The following is a 14622-nucleotide window of genomic DNA, read 5'->3' on the forward strand; positions in this document are numbered from 1 at the left end:
GGTCATTTTGGCACAAAGAACTGGAAAGCAGAATAATTATTTAAATGGGAGGAATGGCACAATGCTGTGGTACAAAAGGGTCAAAGTCTCCTAACATAAGAATCACAAAAAGTTAGCAACTAGGTGCAGCAGATAAAGCACATGGAATGCTGGCATTTTGTGAAAAGGGAAGAGAGTATAACATTAGAGAAATCTTGCTACAACTATACAGGGCTTTGGTGAGACAACATCTGGAGAACCCCATACAGCTTTAGTCCCTTTACTTGAGGGATATATTAACATTGAAGGTTGCTCTCAGAAGGTTCATTGGGTTGATTCCTGAAATAAATGGGTAGTCTTTAAAGGAAAAATTAGCAGATAAGACCCTATAACCATTGCATTTACAAGACTGTAAAATGATTTTATTGAAACACAAGATCCAAAGGGGGCTTGAAAAAGTAGATATAATTGGAAAAAGGGAATGTAAACAATGATGAAGGCAACTGGGGAAAGTGCTAAAAGTGTCCATCAAGTGTTCAGAATGTGTGAGTGGCAGAACAGAGATACAGATGGTAAAGGGCCTGCCTGAGGATTATGGCAGTTGCCCTGAAGGGAGGTGGGCAATGAGAGCTGGAATGGAGAGGTGGAGAAATAGAAGTGAGAAAAAAGGGTGATAAAAATGGACAAATGAGATGAAAAGAAGAAACAAAATGAAATAAGATAAATGGAATCGGGGTGAAGGTGGAGAGGAGAGTTCATGATCTGAAGTTTCGAGCTCAATGTTCAGCCCAATCGGAAGATGAGGTGCAGTTCCTCCACTTGGTCAGCTGTTGTACCCAAATATTAAATTTTAGTGATTCATTTACAGAACACCTGGGTCTTTCTGTATCATCAAGTTCTGCAATCTTTCTCTACTTAAACAGTATATTACTTTTCTATTCTTCTTTCCAAAGTGGACAAATTCACATTTTCCTAAATTGTACTCCTATCAGCTAAATTATTTGCCACATACTTGACCTGTCCATATCCTTTCGCAGAGTCTCTGCCTCCCCTCGACAACTTACACTCCTACTGATCTTGATGTCATCTGCAAATTAGCTACCGTACATTAGATCTCTTCATCCAAGTCACTGATGTAGTGTAGACAGTTGAGGCCCCAGTACCAATATTTGTGGCAATCCTTACAGCTTGCCAGTGCAAAACAGGGCCATTTATCCCTCCTTGCTTCCTGTTGGCTAACCGATCCTTTATTCGCCTTCTGTCTGGAAGATCTGGGTCACTGTCTAGCTTAAATGCACTGGTGCCATTTGCTTCAACTGATTTTTGTGGTAACGAGTTCCACGTTATAACCATTTTTGGGTAAAGTAGTTTTACTCGAAAAATGAATACCTTATATTTATGCCTTTACTTAGACCCCAGTTTTGAATCCAGTTCATGCTATGGAACCGAAATCATCATTTTAAAGGCTTCCATCAGGTTTCCACGAAACCGTCTCTTTTCTAAAAGGTCCCAGTTTGTTCACTGTTTCCAAAAGTTACAATCTAATCTCTCAGTTCTGGTATTATCCTTGAAAGTCTTTTCTGTACCTTCTTTAGTCCTTCTATAGTGCGTACTATACATGGTTCTGTCTTCCAAGTACAGTCGAAATTAAGTTCTATACAAATAACGCGACTTCCTGATTTATCCTTGTGAAGCAAGCCCCGCTGCTAGATTTGCTATTTCATGGTTTTATTAACATAAGAACATAAGAAATAGGAGCAGGAGTAGGCCATCTAGCCCTTCGAGCCTGCCCCGCCATTCAATAAGATCATGGCTGATCTGTCGTGGCTCAGTTCCACATCCTGGTTCTACTAATTAATTTGTGTCTCTTTTAGGCAAATGGGGATTGGCCTGGCCAGTTGATGAATTAGCACAAAACATAAGAAAATAAACATTTGTAATTATATCAGAGACTTAAAGATAAATAAAAAGGAGAAACAATAATTTTCTCTACTCCACAATAATGTTCTAATTTTCCCAGTCTACTTTTAAAAATGTTTTCTTTAATTTTTTGGAGGCTTTTCCGATTAGAAATAATTCTCTAGGCAAGCAAAAAATCAATTTTTCACAAAACTTCCAGGTCCTGTTAAGATAGCTTAGACGTATGCAAAACGATCAGTTTTGGAAAATACCAGTAAGTCTTTACGTTCTGATTTTTCCATCACAGTGTAGGCCAAATTGTAAAAACTACAACGCGGGGTATATATGGGTGAAAACCTGAGCTTTGTTGTTCCCCTGATGCAGCCAATGGAGCACTAACATAAATTATCTTGAAGAAAACACCTTCAATTTAAAGCAACAGGAAGCCAATTACCAAGCTCAGAAGAGATAGACAGTACTACTTTGCAGAGTTTTTTTGCTTCAAAATGTGTCAATTGTTTCAAATTGTACAATACTGTTTCCCATTTACCTGTGGTATATCTTTGCACTCTATCTAGGTTTCAACTTGCTGGGAAAAAAAATGTTCTAATATTTTGCTTGTAAAGAAGATAAGAAATAGGAGCAGGAGTAGACCACATGGCCCCTCACTTCTACTCTGCAATTCAATATGATCATGGCTGATCTTTAGGCTCCACATTCCCACCTGCCAAATCCCTTTATTCCCTGAAGAACTGAAAATCTAGACCTGTTTTAGTGAGGTCAATGTTAACTTTGGCAGACAGTTACTGATGGCATTAACTGAATTCAGTTGTGAGCATAAATAGATAGGATCCTGAAAATAAAACAAAGCTTACCAGTGTGTCAGAACACTATGATAAGATAAAAGTTAACTCTGTATATTTTAGCTTTTACAAATTAAGAATTGTGGAAATAAACAGCTGGTTTAATCAGTATCCATTACAATACAAGTTCATGCGATGTTTGAATCTTATACCTATCAGGTATCTGCAATACCATTCCAGCATCTTGACTCTACTTCAGATTTCTAATGTTCCCTTATTTGTATAATTTTAAGCCAACTTTGGTCCTCAAAAACTGATGGTAATTTCTAGAGTTTGCACATGCTCAGTTCAAAGTGAAAATCCTGAATTTGCAATCAGTGATTCTATGCCTTCTCAAAGAGTATGCTGTGGAAGGCCACCCAGGCTGTAATTAAATAGAAATTTGTGAAGTGACAAGAACTTGCCTCTTTTCTACTTAGTCTCATTTAAAACAAAAAATCAGAATCCTGAAAAGGTAACACTGTTGAACGAGGTACAATTTTTTAAATGGCGTACTAATTTCATAATTTCTATTGAAAATATTGGCCTTGAAAACCTAAAATCATTGTTACGGAATGTCACATTTTCCCATTATAATAAAACAAATTCATTTTTTTGAAATAATATTTTTAAATATTTGCTTCTACAGGTGAATTCCATTTTTACAAAATGGGTCAGGGCCATGTTCTTTCTGTAAAAAAAAATTTCTTTAAAACTAGTGTAGTTCACCTGTAGAAATATTGTAAAACGCACAAAGATATTAACATTGGAGGGCACGGGAAATAAATGTGTTGATTATTGAACACGGAGGTCTGTGTTCAAGTGATTTCACGTGTTTGAGGAGAATAAGCCAGTGCCACAGCACGTGTAACTGTCAGTTTAAAACTCAATCACTGACATTCCATAAAACCGGCATTTCCAGTAAAACGGTACTATAGAAAAATGGGATTTATCAGCACTTCAACTCTGACTTTAATTTCATTTATTTGTCCCAATCATTTAAATTGCTTAGTTAAAATTTTAATTCAAAGTGAAATTTCAGTGCACTTTAAAAGGAGACAGTGTTTTTTTAACTTTCAGGTATGTTGCTGGAGAGAACACATGAATGGGATTGGCTGCTTGCCCTATCTGAAGCCATCACTACTGCTAGATACCTGGAGATACCCTTGACTCCATGCCACTCAAACTGCCATCAAGGGGAAATCACCACCACTGATATCGTCACATTGTTGCAGCAACTTTCTCTGGGGTCGATGCTGAACAACAGCACCTTTACCACTGAATCTAATTTAGATATCTGAAGAAAATGCTCATTTGTCCTATCCAGAGTTTCCAAAATATCTTAACAGTAAATTTATATTTTGCAAACTACACTTAAATATTAGTTTAAAATGCGTAATACACATGGGTTAGTGAGTCTGTCTCAAATACAAACTATGCATCATGTTTTTCAGAATTACTGTTGGGATGATACTGGTCTACCACTTCATCACTCCCACTCAAAAATACATTTCAATTTGGTTTCCACAATTAAAAACTAACCAGAAACAAAATTGTGTTGCACTGTCAGGACAGGTCACAAGAATACCAATAGTAAGGGGAATAACAAATTAGACTGCACAAGAAGAGAGCACTGTTTGGTTGGCAAGTGGACTCTGATTAGTAGAGACATGGAGAATGCACCAGGGAAAAGTTTACTGCCAAGCTTTTGTTCAAATTCAAACCAGGTAAGTGAACTCTGGCCAATCAAGGTATTGCCACAGGGAATAAACCAAGAAATGGCTGTCCAAGTCTTTTTGTTGAAAAAGGCAGGTTCTTTCTGTCTTTATATATAGGTTCCGGCATGGGGTACTATTTTGGGTTGAACCAATTAAACTAAACAAACTGAGGGCAATAAAACAAGCAGCCCTTAAAAGGGTACTGCATTAAACAAAATCAAATCGTAAAATAAACTTTGAACAGGTCAATAAAACACCCAGTGTGCACCAGGCATGCATCATGATGCTGCTGGCAGACACCACGTGCTCCCACTCCAAGGGCATTCAGCCACAAATTTAGTCACGGTAGCTAGGCAGACAGTTGGGTCAGATGACTACATCCATTGCCCACTGCCTGGACTTGTTTGGCCAGTCCAGGAAGAGGCCCTCCTCCTTCCCCACCCCTCTCCACACTGCGTGCCCATAAATCAGGACCGTGGGAGAGAAGTGCAAAGAAAACTGTAATAAAAGGTTTTCCAAATAACAGAAAAGGAGGTACAGTCCATTAAAACTTACATGTAGGTGGTCCAAGGATTACACAAGGCTGCAGAAAAACGCAGACAGCTTGTTAGCCCATGAACCGGCACATCCTGCCATTGTATGGGACTACTGCATGCCACACCCTCCACCAGAGGTTCTCAACGGCAAGCAGGAGGACTCCCATGAAGAGGCACCACCACCGATGTCTTCCTCCACCAGACGGCAACAGGGCACTGGGCAAGGACAAGGAAATGAAGTGTGTGCAGCAGCAGCGCATTCAGAAAAACCTTCTATGCAGTGCCAAAGGGCACCAAAGGCATTTCTACAACACAGCTCCTGTTGTGAGGCCCGACTCCCTCGCAAGAGGTCAGAGCTTGGGGGTCAGTGTGAAATTCCATCCCAGCAGGGGTATGCTCAGACAGCAGTTCATTGAAAATCTGCACCTCCTCGAGACCACAAGTGCCATCAGATCACAGCAGAACCGTCTTAAGGTCAGAGATGGCATTGGCCACGAGTTGGATAATCATGTATGTGTCCCACACTGAATCTGACCGATAACATTAAATTGTGCTAAGAATTACAATCAGGATTGTTCAACAAGTATTGCCCAATCACAGAGTCATACCTAACGTCAGAATATTATTTTGAGTTTTTTAAGCAAAGACTGGTTAGCTACAGTGTGTATTTTGCTTGTTGCAAACAGCAGGAAGAGTTGTTTGATATGATCTGCCAGCCGCTGGGATGTACAGCCTATCTTGCTGGCATCACACTGGCACTGACATTCATATGCCACATTTCTCATTCGTAGTAAGGGAATAATATCTTTTTGGCCAGACGACAGCATCCCATTAGTGCAGTGTTGTGAATACCAATTGTGTTGCTAGTGCAAAGTAACAGCGTGAAAGGGATAACTTTGATTGTACAAAGTTTTGAGAAACCTTATCTGTCCAAAGTAATCCGCGGTAGACTGGGCACTTTTCAGACCAGAAGTGGCATCCTTAGGCCCATGCGTTACACAATATACAGCAAACAATGATCTGATCAGGGTAGCCATTATCACGCATGATATTTTGATGTGCTCTATTTCAACACCAAGATTGCACCATGAAGCTTGAGACCTATTTGTGTGTTTGTAACTGGATATTAAAAACACAGAAGGAACCTAATTGATGCACTTCTGCCTAGAAAGTTTTTTCTGCATCACAAATGAATAGCCCTGATAATTTTTTGTGGAAAAAAAACTAATCTTCCTTTTTAAACGGACACAAAAAGCCTGGAAGGTGGCTGCTAAACAAAGTCAGCTTCAACGTGGTCAAGCTTCCAGAAAGCTTTAAATAGATTATAGGAAAACATATCCAGACATGTAAACACATTTGTGCATTTCCACATAGGTAAACTGAAACTAATAATGGCTTCCCTTGGAATGTGACTAGCTCTTTCCCATTTCCTTAAACCTGGGAGAATGAGAGCCATTTATGTGAATGGCTAAGACATTTAGACGATGCATTACCTCAGCTAAAAGAAAATGAATGGGATGTCCCCATGCTAATCCAATACCTAATATGGCAGCATGATTTGACAAATGGGGTAGCAGCCTTAAGTTCTGGAACTGTTTAAAGACGGGTTGTAAATGGCCATTTTGTGTGCAGAATCTCAAAGAGCTCAGAAAAATCTTCAGCAAGGTGCCAAGAGAGAGCAAAGAAGAAGATATTAAGAAATTAAATCAAAAAAGGTCCAGGCAATCTGCGAATACCGTGACCATGATTGGAATTAGTAAGGAACAGGAAATCTTGCCTTGCTCTCCCAAAAACTGCTGAATCTAAAAAGTAAAAACTAACTGGTTGACTATAGAAACTCTTGTAGCAACTAATTGAACCTCAAGTTTCAATCCCTTCACTTCTGGAGGAAGAAACTCAAGCAACATGCCCAAAACAATACATCAGATTAATTTGAAATCTCATCTTTTAAGTATTTTCCCTTTATTTGCATTTTCTAGTTAATAACTTTGTCACTTTTGACTCAAGTAACTTTCAGGGTAACGTTTACCTTATTTAAAGATTAAAATTTGTATCCTGGGTTACTTTTTAAAAATTGAACCAAAAATTAAAATGCATCTACACAAATTCTACGCTCACGGGCAACTTTAAGAAAACGCCCTTAACATGGTTGAGAACAGTAATTTTGATTAATGTGCTTAGTATAACATTACTTTCCAAAGTTAAATGTGAATTCCAAACCCATAAGCCCTAAGTGTATGCTAAACCAAAAAAAATGAAACTCCATGCATACCTCTGACTCTTTGTCACTTAATGATCCAAGACTTCCAAAACTGTGGTTAGAACATTCATTATTTGTTAAAGCCTGTTTTGAAAAGTAAACAAAAATTAGTGAAAACAAGAATTTAAAAAGTAAATTACAGAGGAAATATACACCTCTATTTGCCCACTTATGTACATTTTAAATGTGTTGTAATCATTCGCCTCTGTGCACTGCTTATTAGTTTTGTTGCTAGTTTGAATGTCTAGTTCATGGCTCAAGTTAACATGTCAGAGGTAGTGTTTTGTTCTGGAAAGATTAAAGTTAAGCTGGAGAAAAAAATGGGATAAATGTAATTAAAGCAACTTGGAGTCTATTACACATAAAAACACTTGGTGTTTTGTGAACTTGCAGATTCTTTTTTCTTAAAAATGTCATAGTACATGCGCATCGCTGGTAAGGCCAGCATTTGCTGCCCATCCTGAATTGCTCTTAAGCTGAATGGCTTGCTAAGACATTTCAGATGGCAGGTAAAGAGTCAACAACATTGCTGTGGGTCTGAAGTCACATGTAGGCCAAACCAGCCAAAGATGGCAAGATTTCCTTCCCTGAAGGATAATAGCAAGCCAGATGGGTTTTTGCAATTGACAATAGCTGTCACAGTCACTATTACTGTCAGGCTAATTTTCAATCAGTTCATAGCTATAAAGGTAGGATCATAGAACAGTACCTGAGCATACTTAGCTGGACATGGGATGGGATGTCTACATTGCTTGCAAAGGACTGTTGTCTAGAAAGATGTTTTATTTTGGGAGTTAGGGCTAAATTAGTTTAAAAGCATTCAATGAACTTTGAAAGATTATGTCATCATGGAGATGGGTGAAGGTTAAGAATGGTCTCTGGTTTCAATATATGTGTGTTTGGCAGGAGGGGAAAATAACCGCAGTTATAAATTTGTGCGGTTTGTAGTTCGTAAAGAAGCCCTGGGAGCCATCAGTGCAATTAAGGCTCAGGAAATTTCCTGGGGAGTTAAGAAGGTGGCAGGTCACTGGTTCCATACTGGAGTGGGTGAGGGCTCAGAAGTAGCCCTGGGAGTCACTTAAAGCTCAGTTCAGCTTGGAAATGAAGTCTGGAGAAATTCTAGGGCAATGATAGCTTAGGTGAAGCCAGCAGTTTGCAAAAGCATTGCGAGTGAGCAGGTAATTAGAGATGGAGTTCAGCTTTGTGAATCCCATGAGCCGCAATCTTAAGAGGATACGTAACCATTGGCGGGGGTAGGGGGGCAGTTGTCGAGGCAGACCGAGTCCAGTAGCATTTTATTGGAATTCAGAGGCTAGATCTTTAAAAGTGAAGAATTGAAATCCCTTGCGAGGGAGACAGATTTCTAATCAAGTTTTGTAGCTCTCAATGGCCACTGGTGGATTGCTGAGAAATCTACGATTTCTGTCTCGGTTGCATCTGCCCTTAATGTGCATTATGGTATGTTGAACCACAGCTGGCCTGTTACTTCAAATTTACCTGATGTTAATTGTCAATGTTAGAGTAAAAGAGTAAAACTGTTTTTAAACCATCACATAGTGTGGTTTTATTCTCCTAGTGGGTTACTGGGATTTCAAAGTTTGTCTACTTAAAACAAAATGTTACAGATCTCACTGGATTATAAACAATTTTAGTGGCTGATATCATCCTCATATTTGTGGTCAGAATTCCAATATCACATTTATCTCACTGACATTACTTGTATTTAGAAATGTGCCAAAATATCTATCCTTAAACACTTCAAATATATACAATTAAGAATGGTAAATTAACTCCACACAAACTGAAATGAAGAGAACCATGAGGTAACACCTGGTTAAAAGGGCCATACAGTCAAGAACAGATAACCATAGCAACTTGCAGAACCTAGCTCCAGCTTGGCTGGAGATGTACTTAACTTGGCTAGATTAATTAACACAAATAAAACACAAGAGACATGAATCACTGTACTTGAAGTAGCTTATTGTTGATAAGCAACTATTCCAGAGAAATGGTTCAAAATTAAATGGACTAAAATCCCCAACCAAGTAAGGAAGGGTATCCTTATTGCTCTGCAGTACTTTACTGCTTTCCACCTGAATGCCGATTTACAGCTTGTTTCTAGAACTGCTGACCAGGCTAGATAAAATTGTATTGTACTACAGACTGGGGCCATCAGGATATCTAATTGATTTCAACAACCCTAAGCAAACAATGTATATTAAGACTTTTATTAAGGGGTGAGTTTTTTTTTAAATTGTAAACTATATTGCACATTAAACAAAAAATTAAGTCATGTGATCCTCTAGTCCCATGATAGAAAGTAATTTTCCCAAATTTAGTAATTTATATTCACATAGCACCTTTAACATAATGAAACATACCAAGGTCCTTCAACATGAGTATTATAAAACAAAGAATGACACTAAGCCATATGTGGGGATATCATCAGATTTCAACTTCCATCTCTGCAATACCCTCCCCTAAACAAACTATGAATTGAAACAGGCTTACTTTAGCTCCTGTGCTTCCACTTCCACTCCCAGTACTCACACCGCCTGTAAACCTTGCCTCCAGCAATTCCTGCCGCCGAGGATCCAGGCTATGAAGTTCTTCCATTGCACCTTTAAATAAATAGAATACATTAGGTTAAATAGCTTTACTCTGTAAGAAAGTATTTTCTATCAATACTCCAACAAGGTTAGAAAATGAAAGTTTAGATTATTATTTAAATAGAAAATATTTTAGATATTAAGATGCTAACCAAACAACCAAAAATGTGACTGTAAGTAACGTGAATTACTAAACAACTCCCCCCTCCTGCCAAATTCTACTCCCCCTTACCCCACTTACTACTTCTCCACTGTTACAGAAATGTGCTTAAAGTACAAGATTAAAAAACTCATCGCTTCTATCACTCGTGTTTTATTTGAAAACTAAAAAGATAAAAAAAAATCAGATTTGGAGGTACATGCATAAAGCAATCTTCTCTCCTTCACCTCTCAATTGTGAACGTAATTGAAATTAAAAGTGAGGTTTGCACACAATATTGCATTCATGAACCAGACTACATATTCAATGCAGAATTAGTTATAATTTTTAAATATTCACACCTGGTAGAGCTGCAAGGTAACAAACTATAGAATTAAGTAAAGCAGCAATTCCTCATCTGAATCAGTTAATGGGATTTGTCACAAAGTGGAGTTAAGCCAGTTAAAATTTTCTATCATAAATGTTGATTACTTGGGTTTGGAGGAAGGAAATATATAAAAAGGCTTGCAAGACAAACACAGAACCAAGAACAAAAAATTATGGCACAGGAACAGGCTCTCCAAGCCTGCACCGAATATGCTGCCCATCTGAACTAAAACCCCCTAGCCTTCCAGGGACACACTCTATTCCCATCCGATTGATGTATTTGTCAAGATACCCTTAAAAGTCATTATTGTACCTGCTTCTACTACTTCCCCCCAGCAGCAAGATCCAGGCACCACCGCCTTCTGTGTAAAAACACTTGCCTCGTACAGCTCCTTGCTTCTTAAACCTATGCCCTCTAGTAATTGCCTCTTGCACCCTGGGGAAAAAGCTTTTGACTATTCACTCTGTCCATACCCCTAACCTGACCTTTGCACTTTTGAATTTGCACACTTTCCCAATGCAAAATCATGTACAGCCAAAGGGATTGCTAGTGCAGGATTGAGTAACCATTTTCATAAGCTGCAAATTAATGTATGTAGTTGGGCTACAGATCACCATTACATCTTTCTATTACTTCACTGTTCCAATTTTGTCACATGGCTTGTCCACATCCAGCACTAGATGAGCAGAAATTTTCCCTAACTACTGGGGAGACCAAAAATAGTCTTCAGTTCCTGCGACAAGCTTCATATCCTAACCACCAAATTCCATCATCTCGCCACACATTTGTCTGAGGCTGGAGCAAACCATTCATAATCGTGACCTCCTTATTTGATGCAGTTCCAATCACATATCTGTTATCAAAACTATCTAATTTCAGTTCCTTAAAACATCACCCATCTCCAGCCGTAATATTGCTCATCTGCTGCTCACACCCTCATCTTTGCTATCTCCATATTTGACATTTCTAATACTCCCCTGATCAGACTCCCATGTTTCACATTCCATAAACTTGAGCTCATCCAAACCTACTGTTCATACTCTAACATGTACCAAGTTCCAATCACATGCTCATTGATATTGGGTCCTGGTCCTATGGTACCTTGTATTAAAATACTTACCGCTTTGACAAAGGGTCATCTGGACTCGACATCATTTCTTTTCTCACCTTACAGATGCTGCCAGACCTGCTGAGATCGTTCAGCATTCTCTCTTTTGGTTTCAAATTCCAGCATCCGCAGTAATTTGCTTTTATTTAAAATACTCATTCTGGTTTTCAAATACCTTCGTGATCTTGCCCCTCTCATCTTTTTAAACTCCCTTAGACACACGACATTCCAAGATCTGTGCACTCCTCAAACTCTGCTTTCATCCACAACCCTGATTTTAATCAGTCCCCCAACGCTGACTATGTTTTCAATTGCCTAGGCCACAGGCTTAGGAATTTCTCCCCAAATCTCCCCACTTCCATAGTGCTCTCTTCTCCATGAAGACACTACTTAGAATCTACTTTGTCCATAATTTTAGTCACCTAGCATAACGTGATATGTTCCTTGTGTGACTTGGTGTCAAATTTGGTTAATTACCACTTCCTTGAAGAATCTGAGAACATTTTACCATGTTAAAAGTACTATGTAAATACAAGTTACTTTCAAATTGATCGGGATCGTTGTGCTTCTCCAACATTATCAGCTACCAAAGACACTATAGGTTTAAACATTATTTGGCTCCAAGTTTCTACTTCAATTTGGTTAAGTTTTAACATGCCTCTTCAATTATATCAAAGCACATAGAGAGTAGAGAAAAATTGCCACTCTCTCCAATCAGCATCGTCTCAATACTTTACCGCAAAAACAAAATTAAAAAAAATCAAATCTACTAGAACAAAGAAAATTATAACACAGGAACAGGGCCTTCAGCCCTCCAAGACTGCACCGACCATGCTACGCGACTGAACTAAAACCCCCTCCCTTCCGGGGACCATATCCCTCTATTCCCATCCTAGTCTTGTATTTATCAAGACGCCCCTTAAAACTCACTACTGTATCCACTTCCACTCTCTCCCCCAACAACGAGTTGCAGGCACCCGCTGCTCTGTGCAAAATATCTGCCTCATATTTAAACCTTGCCCCTCACACCTTAAACCTGTGCCCCCTAGTAATTGACTCTTCCACCCTGGGAAAATGCTGACTATCCACTCCATTGATGCCTCTCATAACCTTGTAGATTTGATGAGGTCGCCCCTCAACCTCCATCGTTCCAGCAAGAACAAACCAAGTTTCCCCAACCTCTCCTCTTAGCTAACGCCTTCCATACCCAGGCAACATTCTGGTAAATCTTTTCTGTACCATCTCCAAAGCCTCCACATCCTTCTGGTAGTGTGGCAACCAGAATTGAACACTATATTCCAAGTGCGGCCTAAGGTTCTATAAAGCTGCAACATGACTTGCCAATTTTTAAACTCAGTGGCCCGACCGATGAAGGCAAGCATGCCGTATGCTTTCTTGACTACCTTCTCCACCTGCATTACCACTTTTAGTTACCTGTGTACTTGTACACCCAGATCCCTTTGCCTATCAATACTCTTAAGAGTTCTGCCATTTACTGTATATATCCTATCTATATTAGGCCTTCCAAAATGCATTACCTCACATTTGTCTGGATTAAATGCCATCTGCCATCTCTCCGCCCAAGTCTCCAACTGATCTATATCCTGCTACATCTTTTGATGGTCCTCATCGCTATCTGCAAATCCACCAACCTTTGTGTCGTCCGCAAACTTACTAATCAAACCAGTTACATTTTCCTCCAAATTATTTATATATTTTACAAATAGCAACAATCCCAGCACTGATCCCTGAGGAATGCCACTTGTCACAGCTCTCCATTCAGAAACTCATCCTTCCACTGCTACCCTGTTTTCTTTGACCTCCTTTTTAATCTCAACATGCCTCAAACTATATACATATCCTTTCCCAGACTCATCATCCACCAAGTCCTTCTCTTTATGAATACTGATGCAAAGTACTCATTTAATACCTTGCCCATTTCCTGACTCCACACATAGATTCCCTCCCTCGTCCTTGAGTGGGCCAACCCTCTCCCTGGCTACCCTCTTGCTCTTTACACGTGTGTAAAAAGCCATGGGACTTTTCTTAATCCTGCTGGCCAATGCTTTTTTGTGATCTCTTTTAATCGTCCTTATTCCTTGCTTAAGTTTCTTTCTACTTTCCTTGTATTCTACACTTGCTTCGTGTGTTCCCAGCCTTCTAGCTCTGACAAATGCTTCCTTTTTTAATTTGAGCAGGCTCACAATATCTCTCGTTATGCAAGGTTCCAAAAACTTGCCATACCTATCCTTCATCCTTACAGGAAATGTACCAGTCCTGAATCCTATCAGCGTACACTTGAAAGCCTCCCACATGCCAAATGTTGATTTGCCCTCAAACATCTGCCCCCAATCTACATTCTTCAATTCCTTCCCAATATTGTTGTAATTTGCCTTTCCCCAAATTAGCACCTTAACTTGAGGACTACACTTATCTTTATCCAGCAGTACCTTAAAGCTTACTGAATTATAGTCACTGTTCCTGAACTGCTTTCCTACTGAAACATCAACCACCTGGCTGGGCTCATTCCCCAATACCAGGTCCAGTATGGCCCCTTTCCTAGTTGGACTATCTACATACTGTTTTAAGAAGCCCTCCTGAATGCTCCTTACAAACTCTGCCCCATCCACACCCCTAGCACTAAGTGAGTCCCAATCAACATAGGGGAAGTCTCCCACCGCAACAACCCTGTTACTTTTACTCCTTGCCAAAATCTGCCTACATATCTGTTCCTCTATCTCCCACTGGCAGTTGGGTGGCCTCTAGTAAACCCCTGACATTGTGACTACACCTTTCCTACTCCTGACCTCTACCCATATTGCCTCACTATATGAACCTTCCAAGGTGTCCTTACGGAGTACAGTTGTGATATTCTCCTTAACTAGTAGTGCAACCCCCCCCCCCCCACTCCTTTTACATTCCCTTCTATCCTGCCTGAAGCATCTGTATCCTGGAATGTTAAGCTGTCAACCTTGTCCTTCCTTTAACCAAGTCTCTGTAATGAAATAACGACATAGTTCCTAGTACTAATCATAAGTTGCACTTCTCGCACTGAAACAGATGCACTTCAGTCCATCAGAACTTCTTTAATTAGCAAGTCCACCCTGCCTGCTGTTTCTGTGGGTCTTGTAGGTCCTACTCTCT

At 39.5% G+C, this 14622-nt stretch overlaps 1 protein-coding gene across 5 annotated transcripts in view; it reads right to left on the reverse strand.

The window, feature by feature from the left end:
• tlk1a (tousled-like kinase 1a) overlaps positions 1-14622 on the reverse strand; it is a 162570-nt gene that overhangs the window by 96161 nt on the left and 51787 nt on the right. For all 5 annotated transcript variants that reach the window (XM_080199046.1, XM_080199048.1, XM_080199045.1 and 2 more), the window contains 2 exons: positions 9746-9855; positions 7247-7318 (listed from right to left, as the gene is read on the reverse strand). In XM_080199046.1, coding sequence (XP_080055172.1) covers positions 7247-7318; positions 9746-9855 — 182 coding nt within the window. The remainder of the gene's footprint in view (positions 1-7246; positions 7319-9745; positions 9856-14622) is intronic.

The sequence above is a fragment of the Carcharhinus amblyrhynchos genome, chromosome 11 (assembly GCF_965287045.1).
Source record: "Carcharhinus amblyrhynchos chromosome 11, sCarAmb.v2.hapA, whole genome shotgun sequence".
Lineage (NCBI taxonomy): Eukaryota > Metazoa > Chordata > Chondrichthyes > Carcharhiniformes > Carcharhinidae > Carcharhinus > Carcharhinus amblyrhynchos.